At 42.1% G+C, this 17,936-nt stretch overlaps 1 protein-coding gene across 1 annotated transcript in view; it reads left to right on the top strand.

The window, feature by feature from the left end:
- Positions 1–17,936, top strand: part of DNAJC13 (DnaJ heat shock protein family (Hsp40) member C13) — a gene marked incomplete in the record, with an annotated part of 3,140,357 nt that overhangs the window by 1,951,764 nt on the left and 1,170,657 nt on the right. The window contains 1 exon segment of the mRNA XM_044066722.1: positions 17,695–17,849. Coding sequence (XP_043922657.1) covers positions 17,695–17,849 — 155 coding nt within the window.

Below are 17,936 nucleotides of genomic sequence, written 5' to 3'. Positions count from 1 at the left end.
GGGAGTTAATAGTTTTAATAAAGCATATTTTCAAAGGATTACAGATATTAAATACATTGCAAGGTGAATATGGTCAAGTAGCTAGGGTTCACTGTCATTGAGGTGGCTAAAATCAGTGATGTTCTTCATTCCACATTGCTGCAGTCCTAACTATTGGATAGTCCGCTGTCCAGTTATGGCTGGTCAGGCGCATTAGACTGTACTACGCGCATGACCGACGTCATATCCTCAGTCTTTTTTTGCCGCATGGTCCGATGCAGAAGCAATTTTGCGAGTGCAGGTTGGCGTTCTGAAAGTTTCTGAAGTCAGAGTTTCAGACCGAATCAAAGTTGGCTAAGTACCCCGTTGGGGAATATTTTGGTTTTTTCTTGCCTCAGTATTTAACCGGAGAGGCAAGGGCTTTGGATAGATGGGGAACAAAAGTGTATACTTCTTCCACTTTAGCCATGAGGGCGTTGAATTGTCAGTTTCACATGTTAAAATATCAGAATTATCTTCTTTCACAGTTGAAATCTAAGGTGGATGCTCTGGCTGAAGGTATTGAGTGTAAAGAGTTGCAGGATTTAGTTCATGTGTCTGAACAAGTAGGTAAACATTCTTTGCAGTGTGGTTTTGATGCTGTGCAGGCCTCCTCCAGGGTGGCTGCCACTGGTTCTGTTCTTCGTAGGCACGCCTGGCTGAGAGATCAGAATTTAGCTGAGCATGTTAAGACAAGGATTTTGGATGCTCCTTTACAGTCTGATGTGTTGTTTGGTTCGCCTGTGGAAGCAGTTTTGAAGAAAATGGAGGACAAGGCTAAGTCTATGCAAACTGTTAAAGATTTTTACAGGTGCAGCCTCAGTTTAGTAGAAATTGGCCTGCTAAGGGATGGACTTATCCTGCTTATGATTCCCAGTCTAGGGGTAGGTCTAGATGTGGTAGGGGCAGAGCTCAGGGTTCTTTTAGGCCTAGGACAGGGAGTTCCCCTGCTCAGACTTCTGGTGAGGGCAGGGGTCAGTCCTTTCGTAAGCAGACCCAATGACCTACCTTTTCAGCTGCCAGTACATTCTCGCCTGGCAGCACCTTTGGGAGGAAGGCTGTCTCTTTTCAAAGAAAATTGGGATTTAATTACCCAAGACAGATGGGTTCTGGATATTATTCACCACGGTTACAGGTTTTATTTCCATACCTTGCCTCCTTTCAAAGGCATGCCAGACATTCCTCCTCTTCAAAGGACAGAGGCTCACAAGCAAATTTCTCTGTTGCTCCAAATAGGGGCCATTCAGTCAGTTCCTGTGCAGGAAGGGGTCTCTTTTATTCTCGCCTGTTCCTAGTACCAAAGAAGGGGAACACGTGGAGACCAATTCTGGATTTATCTATCCTCAACACTTATCTGGACATTCCCAAGTTCAAAATGTTGGCGTTACAACAGCTTTTACCTCTGCTGGGCAAAGATCACTGGATGGTAACCTTAGATCTCAAGGAAGCTTACCTTCATGTGCCAATCAGATTAAGTTGCAGGAAGTATCTGCGAGCTGGAAATTCTCATTATCAGTTCTCTGCATTGCCCTTTGGCTTATCTAGAGTATTCACAAAGGTTCTGGCTCCAGTGATAGCTTACTTCAGGCTAAAAGGAATCCAAATCTATCCTTACTTGGACGAATGCCTGATTCTGGCTCAAGAAAAGAAGATCTTCTACAGCACCTGGAATTTGTCATAGCAGTGCTAAGATGCCTAGGGTATTCTGTGAGAAATAAAGTCCAGTCTAGTACCCTCTCAAGACATGTGCTTTCTGGGTGTGAGACTGAATACAGCAGCCCAGATGGCCTTTAACCCCGGACAAACAAAAGAATCTTTCCAGTTACTTCCATCATCTATCTCTTCAGTCCGGGCTGACTGCAAGGACAGTCCTTCAAGCCTTAGGGTTCATGGCATCTTGTATTCTGGTGCTTCCCAATGCCAAACTGCATATGAGGAAGCTACAATGGTATCTCAAAAATCTGTGGACACAGCACTGCCAGGATTTGGACACTGTCATTCAAATACTACCTTGCATTCAAAAGGAATTTTTGTGGTGGGCTCAGGAATGTCACCTAAACAAGGGACTCTCTGTGACCCGGCCAGAGGCAAGTCAGATTCTAACGACAGATGCCTCAGATGTTGCTTGGGGAGCTCATCTAAATGGAAAGTGGATACAAGACAAGTGGCCTGCCAGACTACAGCATCTACATATCAACATGAAAGAGATGTTAGCAGTTCAGTTTGCATTAATGGCTTTCAAGGAGTTACTTCTTCCAGGGCAGGTGTTGATTCTAACAGACAACACAACTGTCATGTGGTACATCAACAAACAAGGGGGAACACATTCTTACCCATTGTGCAGACAAGCAATGATTTTATGGGAAACTGCGCTCAGTCTGCAACTAACTCTTCAGGCAAGGTTTCTGCCGAGCACAGAACTCCTTAGCAGATGTATTAAGCAGACAAATCATGGATCCCCACAGTGGAAACTGGATCTTCATGTATTTCAAAAATTGACAGTGTCATGGGGAACTCCAGACATAGATCTGTTCGCTTCTCCACTGAACCACCAGCTGCCAAAGTTTTGCACGAAAGGATTTCATCACACAGCTTGGAAAGTGGATGCTCTTTCTTTCAGTTGGAAAAATCTTCATGTGTATGCCTTTCCACCTCTGCCTCTTCTTCCAAAGGTGCTTCTAAAGGTCAGACAAGACAAGCCAAGGATGATTTTAATAGCTCCAGATTGGCCTCGGCAGCACTGGTACCCATTACTAAGGAGTCTGGTAAGGAAGCCTCCTTGGCCTTTACCCTTGATTCCACACCTGTTGTCTCAGAGGGACGGTCATCTGCTCAATGTCAAGCTTCACTCTCTACATCTAACAGCCTGGCATATTCTGTTTTGAAAGACAGCAGGTCTCAGCTTCCTCAACAAGTTTTAAATGTGATTATGGAAGCCAGAAGACCTAGTACAAGGAAAGTGTACGAGAAAAATGGAAGAGATTTTTGTTTTGGAGTGCAGCAAACAATTTGGAGATTACTGAGCCTAATTTGAGTGTGGCTCTTCAATATCTTACTGAGTTACTGGACAAAGGTTTGTCTTTCTCTTCCATTAAGATTCATGCTGCAGCTATTTCAGCTCACTATGATTGTGACCCACCATTGTTTTCGCATCCTTTGTTCAAGCAATTTCTTAGAGGGGCAAAGAATATAAGACCCCACGTAGAGCTCCTACTCCTGCTTGGGATCTCAATTTTGTGTTGGAGAAACTTACTCTACAACCTTTTGAGCCTCGGCTACTGCTGAATTGAAATACTTGTCATGGAAGACTGCTTTTTGTTGGCCATTACTTCTGCAAGAAGGGTTTCTGAGTTGCAGGCCCTTATGGCAGTGGAGCCTTTTGATTTTTCATAAGGATAGGGTATCTTTAATCCTTCCTTTATGCCTAAGGTGGTTTCTAGTGTGGCTTTAAACCAAACTATTCATTTGCCTACCTTTTATGCAGATCCCCAAAATAAAGGGGAAAAGATTTTGCACACTTTGGATGTACACAGGCTATTGCGTTATTATTTGAGCAGGACTAAGGATTTTAGGCAGTCTCAGCAGTTGTTTGTTTCTTTTGCTTTGACTTCAAAGGGCAAGCCTGTGTCAAAACAAACTATTTCTAGGTGGATTGGGTGTTGCATTACATTTTGTTATTCCCATCATGGCAAGGAGATTCCAGCTGGGATTAGGCCTCATTCCACTAGGGCTACTGCCACTTCCACAGCATTTCTAAGGGGGTGGCAACTAAGGATATTTTGGAGGCAGCTACTTGGAGTTCAGTGCATACTTTCTCTAAGCATTATCACCTTCCTCTCTACTCTAAGTCTAGGGCTGGTTTTGCCACAGCTATTTTGCAAGGCATGTTGTCAGTTCCTGCTTCCTTATGATTTGCCAGCCTCCCTTACCTCTGCTTTGGGATTCTACCCAATAGTTAGGACTGCAGCAATGTGGAATGAAGAACATAGTACAGTTTTGTACCTACCATAAATGTAGATGTTCGAGGATCCACATTGCTGCAGTCCAATTTACCCTCCCTCCTTCCCTCTGTGTTTAGGGGTGGTTGTGTAGGTGAGGTTATATTCTGCTAATTGTGTATATATTGTATATATATTTTTGGTGCAGGTATTTTGGGAGTTTTTGTTTTTGGCCTTATCTTTTCAGGGTCTTCTGACATCTGGGGCAAGAAAAGACTGAGGATATGACGTCGGTCATGTGCATTAGTACCCTGGCGACTGTCAGCTGTCCGCGCGCCCTGACGGACGCAGCCATATACTTTGGTATTCGGGCCGACTGGACAGCGGACTACCCAATAGTTAGGACTGCAGCAATGTGGATCCTCGAACATCTACATTTATGGTAGGTACAAAACTGTACTTTATCCGATTTTGACTGTAAAGACACTGATTTCTCATGTAAGCAAGAGTACCAAATATGATTCCTGACTTTGCAGATGAAGCATTGTTACTGGGGGTCCTGAGTCTAGTAACTGCTTCTACCAATATGTCAACAAAGGTTGTCATAATGTCGCTCCACTGGCATGAATGATAAAACTGTTTTTTTCAAGACATGACATAATAGACGGACAGTTCTTGGGATATGCAGAGGATACTGCTCATTTATATTACTGAGCTACTCACTGTAGGATGTTCTTCCTGTTTCACTGTTGCAGTCCTGACTTGTGGGATTTCCTGCCGTGAACGCCCTTGGCTGGTCCGACTACCATAGAAAACTGTTTTCTCCTCCTAGGCTTGTGGACGCCCTGACCAACATCAGTGTGCTAGGATATAAAGGGAGTCAGCCTGCATCATGCTTTCAGTCTTTTCTTGCCATCAGAGCCTGAAGCAGTGTTCAAATGCATCAGTTGATCCACACCAGAGAGAAGTCATCGGAACGGTAAGTATCCCATTGGGGAAATCCTTTTTTCTCCTTTAACTCATGGCAGATGATTGTCTCCATTGTGGTAAGCAAATCCCACATAGACTTTTGTTCTGTTTGTGTTACTTGTTTAGGCTCAGACCATGATATCCCTAGTTGCCATTTTGTGCTCATTTTAACACTAGGACTATTAAGGTGTAGGGCTGAGTTTAAGTGAGATTCCTTAGTCAGGAATCTTCAGTTACATCCAATGGTGTCTGCTGGTCGTTCTGATTGTGGGCAACCTAAGTGTAAGAAAGGTAAAGAAAAGAAACAAAAGCTTAGGTCTTCGGATGACAACCACCATTCACTGTCTGCTTCTTCTTCCAGGCTTGTGATTGTTGAAGAAGGTGAGGTGCTTTCACCGCCCCCTTTGGTGTCTGTATCTGTGACACAGGCCTCTATTGAGACCCTTTCAGAGCCCGACATGCCAGTGGTCCCATCTGCTTCCTCACAAGCCCTTGCATATGGCTCATCATTCAGGTCCAAAGCCGCTCAGCAGGCCTCTGCTTTCACTGAGCATTTTTTCACCAGTGATGCCCTAACAAAGCCTCTGCCTACACTGATGCTTTTTCACTATTCTCGAGAGAGAGAGCCACCAAGTTGGTGAATGCTGTATGCCCAAGGCCAAAGCCAACCCCAAAGAAAAGGTTTTGTGGCAGGGCATTTGCCTAGGCCTACTGGCTCTCTTTTACAGGGATCCCATCAGGATTTGAGAAGACTAGCTGAGGACCTGATTTCTATTGTTAGGTCAAGATAGGCCACAGAGGATGCCCCACCAGGGAAAAGCAAAATGAATGCTCCTACTGGAAGCTTTCCCAGATCATTTTCATTCAGAGGCAGATTCAGACCTAGAGGAGACTGGGTCTGAAGAGGACCTCTCCTTGTACATCCTATGATGAGTCTGATTCAGAGGATAATATACCTTGTGCCTCCCCCCACAGGATTTCACCTTTGGAGAGAGCTTCCATTCTATGAGACAGCATTTTCACTGGGAGGCACAGGATTATACCCAGTCCAAGAAGACAGAGAGTTCCTGGATTTACGTGAACACAAACCACTGACTATTCCATCCATTTTAGAGGTAGTGGAAGATGTTTTTCAGGATTCCTCCTTGAACCCTGATTCCCTTCCCCCTGCCCCACATAAACCAGAGAGGTTTTATAAGGTACAGGACTCCCACATATACCTTTTTTTTTAAAATCCTGGCTGCTGCTAACCCAGAGGTTGTCACCGTGGGACCCAGAGGAGCCTGAGCCAGTTCATCCATGAACCCTTTACCTACAGATAGAGAGAAGGACCCTTGATAGGTTTGGGAAAAAGGTATATATGTCTGCCACTCTTGTAATGAGGGCCCTCAACTGTCAATTTCATATGATCAAATATCCACAAACCATTTTAGATCAGCTCAAACAGGTCACCTCACTATAGAATAAAAACCTTTCCTAAAAGCTCCTAGATCTGTCATTCCAGTTCTCAGGTAGCTAAACACTCTACAGTGTGGTTATGATGCTATGTAAGCTTCTTTCAGGGCAGTTGCCATGGGCTCAGTTATTAGAAGGCATGTTCCTGAATATAAGCAGTTCTTGAATGAATTTGCTCTGACTCCTTTGGGTCCTAGAGTGCCACCTCTGGGTCAGCAGCAACATTTAAAAAAAAAGGTATTTGTGGGATTCCTGTACCGTATAAAACTTGTCTGGTTTATGTGGGGCAAAATTTTGCTCGTTTTTTTTTTGGCTGGCCCTGTTTTTGCTGATTATTTTTGCATTTTTACGGTAATTTTTGACTGTTTTTCAACCTCTGCATTTATGTTGTGTTCTGGGCACATGTACTGTTTAGCATAGACTAGCCACAGATTCTGCTGTGTCTAGTTCTCCTTGTATTTGAATTGAGCACTAACCCCAGCAAACCTTCTTTGGAGTGGCCCCTTTGCACCCTTGTGGCAGGACGTGTGTAGCTAGAGACCCATCTGTTGAACATCATTGGACTAGGTCTCTGTTCTGAGCTTTTGATTAGCTGTTTTCCCACTAGTAATGTTTTTTTCATTTATTTTAACCCCCCTCCCCTATTTGTGCAGTGGCACCACTGCTTACTAACACATACTTTGCAATTACTGTTAGCAGCTATAGGAACATTAAAATTTCCCTTACCTGTGGTCTGTTCTACATTGTGACATTTTTACTGTTGTGCATTCCTGTCTGTCTACAGATCACTAGAGCCTCTGAGCTGTACTCTCTAGTTCTCATCTATATTAGTGGACTACCCTCTCACAGGATCCTCAGCTGGTCATTTTTGGTCAATCTCTGTTACTGACTGTAGAACCGAACGTGTGTGTATACCTTTAAGAATCATTTTCAGATCTATGCATATAAATTGTGAGCACGTGCAGGCAGCAGTGCCATTTTGAGAGAACAGCCAGAGTGTTAACACGTATGAGTGTGGAGTGTGGTAGTCAGTTTGTTTATAAGTTTATTTAAGTTTAAGTTACAAAGCCTCATTCCTGATGTGTTTGTGTGCAATAAAGTTGCTTGAACTGAACCCACGAATGTTCGTCCATTTTATCCTGACCAGACGAGCGACACTGACCACACCTTTTACATAGCACTATGGAAGGACAATGTCCTACCATTTTTCCTGCCTTATCTGGTTGAATTAGACATCCTGAGGCAATCTAGCAATTGCCTCATGTACACTGACGATCCACTTTTTTACGATACTCCATCAACCTGCAAGAGGTGCATCTATATAAAAAACATAGAATCATAGGTCCCTCACTCACCAGTAAGTATACCTGACTCTAAGCAGGTTGTCAGCACTCGCATCTCACCACCCTCACCTACCAAGCAACCAGCACATAACCCCATATATGCAGATGTCCTATGTAAAAAGCTACCCAAAACAGAGAGACCTCCCATACAGAAGCACACCACGCACATAGTTCACTTGCAGATACACAGTACACACAAAAAACACACATGCCAGTCAACCAAAAAACAATGTTCCGTGCTATAGCCAAAGTTCACCAGTCCAAAAGAGACAAAATGCAGAGAAAAATGTAGAAATAAAAATTTAATAAATCCAAAAGTGTAAGCGCTTTCGGGTTCAACAACCCTTCATCAGACACATCAGTGTCTCACCAAGTGAGCTACTGAGGCATAACACAAGACCAAATATACTAGTTATAGGTGATTTCTGTCATTAGGCACACTGATGTGCCACTCACTAGGCTGAATAAGGAGGTAGTCACAGTTAGCTGTCTGTCTTGTTTAGTGCCAGTATCTGGAACATCACACACGCACTTAAGTCTCTCAGTAATAATTACTGTTATGACTATCATAGTACACGCTGGTGTGAACGACTTGAGACATACCTGTCTGGGCTATCTGAAGAGACATGACTGAGCCCTCTGATTGTGTGTCCCTGATAGGTATGTCCCTAGCCTTAAGCAGCGTACTGCCCTCACCTAGGATGATGCCACAATACAAGCAAAAGATGATTGACTTCAGCAATTGGCTTTGTTTCTGGTATCATTCTAAGGGGTTCCAGTTCCTGTCAGCCTGGGTTGATATGGTTGACAGACCTCGATGCTTTGCCAGAGACAGTCTTCACCTGTCACCTCAAGGATTTTGGCTTCTGGCAAAAGCTCTTGCCTCCCCCTAGTGCCTTTGCTAGGTAATGTCACAAGTACAAAATTTTCATTGTAAACTGCTCCTCAAAAACCAACATCAGGGCCATGTTGCTTAATGCTAGGAGTCTAAACCTAAAACTGCATTCGTTGGAAGCTGCCCTCACCTTGGAGGATGCTGATGTCTGTGCTTTCACAGAAACCTGGTTCAAGGCTGCGGGAAAGCACCCTGGCCATACCGGATTACACCACCGTCCACTTACTCAGACCTTCAAAGTTGAAGGAGTATCAATTTTTATTAAAGACAAATACTTCTCCAGATTGGTAAGACAAAATAAGTCCCTCGAACTACACCAAGTACAACTTTCTGTAGTTAAACTCCTCTCCAAATTATCGTGAGCTGTAAAATCCCTTCCATGAACCACGACACCCACAATGCCTACCTGGACCTCCTGGAGCCCCTCAATATACCAACAGGCACCCTATTTTTGGGAGACTTTTAACTACCCATCAATAAATTGGTCTAACTACACCTGTACCAGTGCCCTTGCAAAGAGATTCTTGAACTTTGTAAACTCTAATGCACTGGACTTGCTTGTGGACACCTCCACTAGGGGTTCAAACATTTTGGATCTAGTACTTACAAACATGAGTGATCATTGCACTACCCAAAGTGTACAATCATCTCTCATGAGATCTGAGCACAGGTCAGTTACACTAGAAGTAACAATAGCATCTGACCCTCCCCCAGCTGGGACTAGACTATAACATTTTTCCAAAGCAAGCAGTCTCTTACGAGACAATATCACTAATTTCATAGCCCCTACCCCTACTGATATCAAGGTTGCCTGTGCTGAGGTTTATACCGAGGCCTTGTATAAACACCTTCACAGCTGCATCGGCTCAGCTGTACCCGACGGAATAAAAGTAAGTTCCTCAGGCAAAGAACAAGCCTGCTTCTTGGACATCCGCCATAAACAGGCTATATTACAGGAGAAAGAAACTGCTGTCTGAAAGCAGGAGACGGTCTCCAAACTCAAAGGACTCCCTCCTCAGACTAAATAAGCAAATAAGACACCTAGTGAAAAAATCCAAAACCAACTAAGAATCTAAATTGGCCACCCTAGCCAAGGGTAACCATAAGGCATTCTTTGGCTATGTCCGCAGCCTCAGAGGAAAATTCCAGATTTGCACAGAACTTGTAAATGGCACAACATATACCGAACCTGGTGATATTGCTAACCTGCTGGCAGATTCACTGAAAATGTCTTTCCCCTGTCTCTGGCCAGTATTCCACAAGACATCCCTCCTACATGTTCTCCCCCAGAAATCTCTAAGGAACAAATCCTTAATGCCCTTTCCAAGGCTAAAAACATGGCCTCTGTGGGACCAGGAAACATCCCTGGCTGCATCCTAAAGCAAGAGTTAGCTATACCTCTGAGTACCATCTTTAACCACAGTCTAAGCACTGGGTATGTTCCTCTAGATTGGAAAACTGCCACTGTCATCCCCCTCCACAAAGGAGGTTCCTCTTCTGACCCCAGAAATTACAGACCCATAAGTCTGACCAGCCTCATATGCAAGGCCATGGAGAGAATCACCATGGGACCCTATCAACAAGGATGTAAGACCTCCAAACACTAGACCCATCCCAGTTTCATTTCTTCAAAGGGAAATCCTTCCTACTAAACTTGGTGGACTTCTTTGAGACAGTCACTAAAGTCTTGGATGAAGGCAAAACTGTGCAAAACTGTGCATACTGCCAATTTAGACCTAGCAAAGGCCTTTGATACCATTCCTCACTCTGCTCTCACTGGTAAACTTACCCAACTAATTATAAACCAGTGTACAGTCAGGTGGGTTGCAAACTGGTTTACCAGTAGAACAGACACAGTTAAAATAGGGGACTTTTCATCCACCTTCAGACCAGTAACCAGTGCAGTACCACAGGGTGCGGTGCTGGAGCCCCTACTGTTTGGAATTTACTTGTTAGAAGTACAGGCCAAAACAAAAGGTCATGTGGCTAACAGTTTGCAGATGACTGCAAAATGGGTGCAATCATTGAATCCCCTAGTGACGTTGACACCCTCCAGGAAGGTCTTACTCAATCCAGCAATTGGTGCCAAAGTCATGGGCTGAAGTTAAATGCTGAAAAGTGCATCATCATCCCCTTTGGCAAGGAAGACATCCTTGCAAAGTACCACATTATTATCACCACCTTAAGTACCAAGTCTATGGTAAGAGATCTGGCCACACAGGTTGAAAGCAATCTCTGCATTGACCATCATGTTTCACAGTGGTAAGGAAGGCCTTCTGCATTGCCCATCACATTAGTAAAGGCATTGCCTCCAGGAAAAAAGAGGTTATAACCACCCTGTACTCCTCCCTTATCAGACCAATTGTAGAGCACAATGCACCCTTTGGTATGTACTTTCCAGTCACCTCCAACAATTGGAGAGACCTCAGAGGTACCTTACAAAGAAAATTAAAGGTGTCCAACACCTGTCCTATGCTGATAGACTGAAATCCCTGTCACTATATTCTGTGTTGTACAGACTACTTGGGGGAGATTTCTGCTGAGCCTGTAGGACAACTGCAGACCCTGTCCTGATGGAAATGCACATTAGGAAGAAAAATGGTACTCGCTGCACCCACTCTAGCAACCTCAACATGAGATATTAACAGGACCTGCTGGAGAGCGAGAGTTCTTCTCGCAAAGGCTCCCCTACTCTGGAATAAGATTCCAATCCTAGTGAAACAGAGCCCTTCATAGTTTGCTATCAAATGTTTTGAAAGTTAGTTTACCATCATTCAGATGGTTGAGGGTATTGGTGCAAAAGTTTAAAATCACGTCACCTCTGAAACATCACGATGTAGCTTGCATTCACAGTTTTGAGCATTGCTGTTTACAATTGGATTGGCGATTGCACTACAGTGGGGATCAGAAAGGTTACCCCTTTCCTCACTGTAGTGCAATCTCTGAGTTGGAATTTATAATTAGCAGAGGAGTGGGGGGTTCATGGGGGCTTGCCCCCCTGCAAAATGTTTGTAGGACATCTCCTGACATCAAGGCAATTTGGATAATGGCGAATTCGACTTATCGACATTACCGCGTTTGATGGTGCGAGGAAATGTGGTTATTTCCGTTCATTCGGTTTGAGTAAGTCATTACTTGAATAAGAGATTTTCAGAATTTTGATAGTAAACTGCCCTTCATTGACCCTTTTCAAGCGTAATCTGGCTAATTGGATGGGAAATAGCAAATTTCCCCCCTGGAATTTCACCCGCGTCCCCTCTGGACAAGAGGCAGCAGGCGTTGAGTCAGGTCTACTAATAGCACAATTTAAGAGAAGGAAAAAAAACTTGGCTAGGCTTGTAAGGACCTCAGGGCCATTAGCCTAGTAACCTTCTATGATCCTATGAAATCAGTCTGTAATGGAGGAACAGTCTGTGACTTCTCCACATTTTTTTTAAGTTTACCATTGTTAGTGTCAGACATTGGTGTGAAATATTTGGGATTGTGAATTAGTTTTAACAGTAGAGAGAGAGAGAAAAATCATGTTTTGGTTACTGAACTGAGTTAATGGAAAGTGAAGTTGCTTCCTTCACAGCAGAAATTAATCCTATTGAAGCTATGCCGTTTGCCAAACAATGAAATTTTTCCCTTTTCTGACTCCGATCATCCATCCTACTTGCTAGAAAAATAAATCTTTGGCCATTACATCTACAGAAGAATTTTGGGGTCCCCCTTAAACCTTGGGTGAAAGGAGCACATAAACAATGAGAGAAACATCCATTTTCCTTATTTAAAGCTTTTCTTATTAGCATAGCATGTATGTTATAGCTACACTGTTATTAAATTGCAATTACAATTCCAGCTGGAAAATGTCAGGCTATGAATTACTCTCGGGAGACCTTTCCTCATAGTTGACCATCTTTAATGTGTGTTTTTTTTCTAAGCTTCCCTTCTCTGTCTAAGAATGTCAGATCTCATCAGAACCCCAAATTATACAGTTCTTTTGGGAAGATGCGTCTTTGCTACAAGAGATCTTTTGCTGCAGTACCTCCTGCTTAATAGTATTAGAAATACACCTGTTTTTGTGGACATTTGGACAGATTTGGAATGCTTCCATTTTGATCTCTCTGTTGTTGGCAGATGTGGGGAGGAAGAGATGTGGGTACTACTTTTTCTTCAGGAATATAGCATTCAGCCTTGCTACAAGATGATTGCTTATACAAGAAAGGTTATCAGGTTTTACACTCAAATCTTAATAGCCACCATATCTGTCCTAGATGTGCTCAAAGGTGTGTTATAGGCTTTATGAAGTACTTCAAGTCAGTTCTTTGTGCATTTCCACAGGTTATAATTTGTTTCATCTTACCCTCTTGCCTCTTTGATACAGTTTTCAGGTTAAAATGGAATTCTTTGTCTTGAATATCCAGTACTGTTAGGAATCTGTTTGCTCAGGTTACCAGTATAGGCTGCCTTTTCAGGTTACTTAATATTTGCTTGCAGAGTTTTCCATTTTTCCTTCCTTACTCCTTATGTACTAAGTACAATTTACCTTGGAAAGTGTCGACATTTAATTGTCAGTACAATTGCAGTATACTGAAATGTGGTAGCATATTTTTTAGACTACTGTAAACTATCTTTCTTTCAGGAAGGGCTGTATTGGGCTTGCATTGATGTTACTGCCAATATTTTGACTATTACATATTACATGTTTAGATGGCCTCTCCCATTTAACAAGCATTCATTTTCAGGAGTTTGTCAATAGCTTGGAAATGTATCCAATAGTACTGAAAATCATTTGCCTTTAACTTTACTCCAATTGGGTAAAGCATTTGGAGAAATAGTACTACAGTGTGTACGTCTTTCGGCTTTTCCCAGTTAGGGGTCACCACAGCGGAACTCCGGTCCGCTAATGATTGCCAGTAGAGTTTTACATGCTGGCTTGCCGGGCCTAACGTGCAACCTTCAACGAAGGAACGCCCATTCATGCATGTCGCCACACAGAAGACGCTCTAAATGAGAATCGAACGGGCAACGTCTAACTGTGAGGTGACAACGCAGTTGTAAAAACACCATTCAGTTTAGAGATTGTTTATCATGTCAAAATATGTCATCTGTAGGCTAGGTTGCTGATGACCTTGAATTGAGTAATGTAGTGTAAGGAAGAGTTTGTAACTCAGCAGGCCCTGTGGCTTTCTGCCATCATCATTTGTGTGTGTGTGTGTGTGTATGTATGTATTGCTTTCCCTCTTGTTTTTTGTTTAGCTCTAAATTTAAGGCGAGTCCTGTGCATCTAGTGAAACAAATTCTTTAATGTGTTATTTTTCATTTCTGTACTAACTTGGGCATTTATTGTTGCTATTTCAGTTCAGTTTACAGGGTATCTCTTCCCCTGGGATCCCCTGTTCTCTGGAAGAAGTGGAATATTATGCCTTCACTTTTTATGCAGCCATAACTATGCTGTAGATTGTGTTAGTGATAGACTCCTCACTCACAACTTGGTTAGTGTTTTGTGTTAAAAAAAAAAAAGTGCTCTGCTCGTAAGACTGGACTGCACCTGTGTTACACAATGTATGCTTATCTCTTTTATATAGTTTTTTTTGTATGAATATATAATAAACCTCAAAAAAAATAGTCAATATTTTCCTTCTGAGCTTTCACTTCTCAGGCCGTCATCCATATCCTGCCTTTCTGCAAGTTTTTACTAACTGTGATTTTTTTCCCCAGTGTGCTATGCTCAACAAATAAGGTTTAGAGTAGTAGGTGAAGCTGTTGAGTTCTCACGGTATCTGTTCATCTGTGGAAGATCCTCCTAAGTGGGTTCTAAGTATCCCTGTCTGGGCAACTTCAGCAATTGGCTGCTGTTGGAGTCCAGTGTAAGTTGGGCAACTGTCTGTGTATCATTGCACAATGTAGGTTTCTTTCTTTATTTTGATTCACTTTGTTGTTGGAATGAACTGCATTGTAGTGTACAAATGGAGGTTGCCCACATCCCAGAATGTTGGAACTACAGAAAATGGCCAAATTAAGAATAGATTAAAAGATATCCCGATCATAGACCTGCTGAGAAGGGTCACCTCTTTCACTAAGTGTGAGAGCTACCTTATGTCTTGGCATAATCAGAGTTGGATATTTTCACCACCTGCACAGATTCCAAATTTCTAAGTATTTTCTGCATTGAGCAGGGGCTTTAAGATCTGACGTAATGCATTACCCTTTTTCTTGGGGGATTCTAGTTTGTCACCTACCTTAATTCAAAATGGCCTTTTAAAAGCACAGAGAGCATTTAGAAATTATCCGCAGTTCATATTGATCAGGCATCCTTGTTTTCCTCTTCAAAAGTTGCTGCCTGTAAGTACTTTTTGACCCCTGCAGTCTGCTGTGACTACTAGCAGAGCTTTTTTGAAAATCCTAACTCTCAGGTTAAGTGCTTAATCTCTGAATAAATAGCTTCATTCAGGTTTAACTTGGCAGCAGAGACTAGCCAAATTTTACAGCCAGCATTGTTGCCTACAAGCAGATTAAAAGATTATAGGGCAGGTTCATCGTAGGACAGCTAGTTAGACACAAGTACATCACAATCTGACTGCTAAAAGAGTGCAAACATCAGAAAGATCTGCTAATCTATTCACTAGAAATGACCACACACAGCAGAACAGCAGTATATTGTGTGACCACACGTGTTGCTTGAAACTTTATCATTCAAAAACAGAAAATGAGAAAAAAAAGTCTTTATACAGGGTGGTTTGTCCCTCTGCACCCAGCTTGTGTGTTTGTGTGTGTGTGCGCGCGCATGTGTGTGCAAACAGTAGGTCTGCAATATCACAAAGATAGGGAACTTGTAAACACACTGTCTTGCTTTGCCACAGAGAATAGTGTTTGTAAACACTATTCTCTGTGGCTAAGCAAGTTTTAAATACTTTTATCTTCAGATTGATTTTGGTTTATTTGCAACACCTTTACTTAGAAGCATAGATGCCTCTGCAGTACTGGGAGGTTAAGGTTTGTTTCTGTGCTGTCACAGCCTATTATGAGCCACTGAAAAGAAAAATCTGTAGTTTAGTCTGACGTAGTCCAGACTTTGAAAGAAAATGAGCACTTGGCATTCAAAACCCTAGCTGTAAGTCAGTACTTGGTTGAGATCTGAAAATTGTGTTGTAGTGAGTTGCTGTAGACATGGAGTTCTGTCATAAGGTAGACATGGAGTTCTGTCATAAGGTAGAGTTGTTCCATTTCTGTTAATTAGGCACTTAGCATTTTGAGATCTGAAAATTGTTTTGGAGTTGAGTTACTGTAGACATGGGAGTTCTGTCATAAGGTAGACATGGAGTTCTGTCATAAGGTAGAGTTGTTTCATTTCTGTTAATTAGGCACTTAGCATTTTGGAACAAGAGACTATACTGTTACTGATCCCCCCCCCCACCTGGGGGGCAGGGGAGTATTGCACGAGAAGAAGACAAAAAATCTGACTGTCACGCCTCCTTCTTGTTGGTCTTGAGCCTGTTTATTACCCTGGTAATGGGGAGTCACTAGCAAAGAAGGGGTGTAGAGCAGACTGGAGGAACTATCATGCAAGCATCCCCAGCACTTTTATCACTGAGAGTGATTACTTCATCTTCCCTGCGCACATATTTGCTTCCACAAAAATGCTAATGAGGACTTATGTCCCTAGTTTGGCAGTGCCAAGTCCACATCATCTTGTGTGCCTTTTCTTATTTGAAAACCTCTGCTTTACTGTTGGTGGAACATTACATCATTTGTAAACCGCTTCCCCAGGATGACCAAGCAAGCAACGACTACTCATTCCTGTCCTTCCCTACTCAGTTGCTGCAGCATCTAATCAGCTCCTCTAACTCCAGTCATCATTAAGGCTTTATCCATCTGTGCTACAGAGCATGCTTAATTGGTATTTAATTTATATTTCATAACTACACTGCAGCTCTATGCAGATTTATACCTCTCTCTATGAACATTTCAGAGTTAAATTGGAACCAAGTAACTTAGTCTTTCACAGGAAATATACCTGTAGAAGCAAAAGGTTCTGCTTAACATCATTGATATAAAGAGTAAATATTAGAGGTGTACGTTGTACAATGTAAATTTTTAGTGGCATATCTTTTTAATATCAGGGCTGTCCTTTAAGAATTTTTGACCCCCATGCCAAGTTTCAGGCATGTAGATGAGCGATCTGTCGGTTATCACCCTGATCTTAAATTAGTGTTAGAAAATTGCTGAAAAAAAAAAAAAAGAATGAAGACCCCTTTACTCCAGAGCATCTTAGTTAGCAGACTTGCCTAGTAAGTCAGTTTCCTCTAATTTTAAGCAGAAGTGATGCTGCACATTACCTTTTTATACAGAGCCAGAGTAATAATGGAAGAAAATGGAACTTGTTCACGGATACTCCCATGATATTAGAGCTCCTGTGAAGGACTAGCAAGCCCACTGAAGACTTGCTTGTCAAACTTAATAGATGCAGCACCATCATTAAGACGTAATGTTTTAAATTAATTTAAATGGATTAAGAAGCTGCTGACTGAGGTGCTTTTGGAAATGTGGAGTTCATAGCTGTCTGTTAACCTTTCCGGAATGTTGCCCTACTTTTCTGAACTGTTTTTGACTTTGCTAATTATACCTTTTATCCCTTTGTGAGATGACACATTTATTTCAGATCTCTGCTGTATTATGATAGAAAGCTGTCTTCTGTTTGCAGAACTTCAGGAAATAACTTGCATGTAGTGTGTTTGAAACGTGGGGTCAGTATTGTGGGAATTTCATTGGATTACTTCAAGTGCTTGGTTAATACGGTTACAGTCACGGGTCAAACAGATGGTAAAGGATAATTATTACCAAGACAGATTGTTACCAAATTTGTAACTATGCATTTTTACAGTAGAATTGGAGCCCTTAGTGAAACATTACTTGTGGAAGTTGACATTTTCATTTCTTAGTAATAAAAAGTGTTTCATTCTGAAAAAACAAAACATTGCAGTTAATTATTTAGAAAGAGACTGCAGGAGAAACAATTTAAAGCAAGCAGTATTGATTTTTTGAGTATACATATTCAATAAAAATGAATTTCATTTTTTTTTTGTTGTTGCAGCTTTTACTTACATTTGACCCCATCCTTGTGGAAAAAGCTGCCATATTGCTTCATCACATCATGCAAGACAACCCTCAGTTAACTCGTTTCTATCTTACTGGAGTATTCTTCTTCATCATGATGTACACTGGTTCCAACGTCTTGCCAGTTGCAAGGTATTGTATACCTTGAGCATTACAGTAGCTAGTGTTGTTTTTTCACAGCATGTTCACTGCTGGAGTGTCCTGTTTGCACAGTCTGCA

Source organism: Protopterus annectens, chromosome 3.part1 (genome assembly GCF_019279795.1).
Source record: "Protopterus annectens isolate FY-2018-M chromosome 3.part1, PAN1.0, whole genome shotgun sequence".
Lineage (NCBI taxonomy): Eukaryota > Metazoa > Chordata > Ceratodontiformes > Protopteridae > Protopterus > Protopterus annectens.
This window is presented reverse-complemented; position numbering and strand designations above follow the sequence as displayed.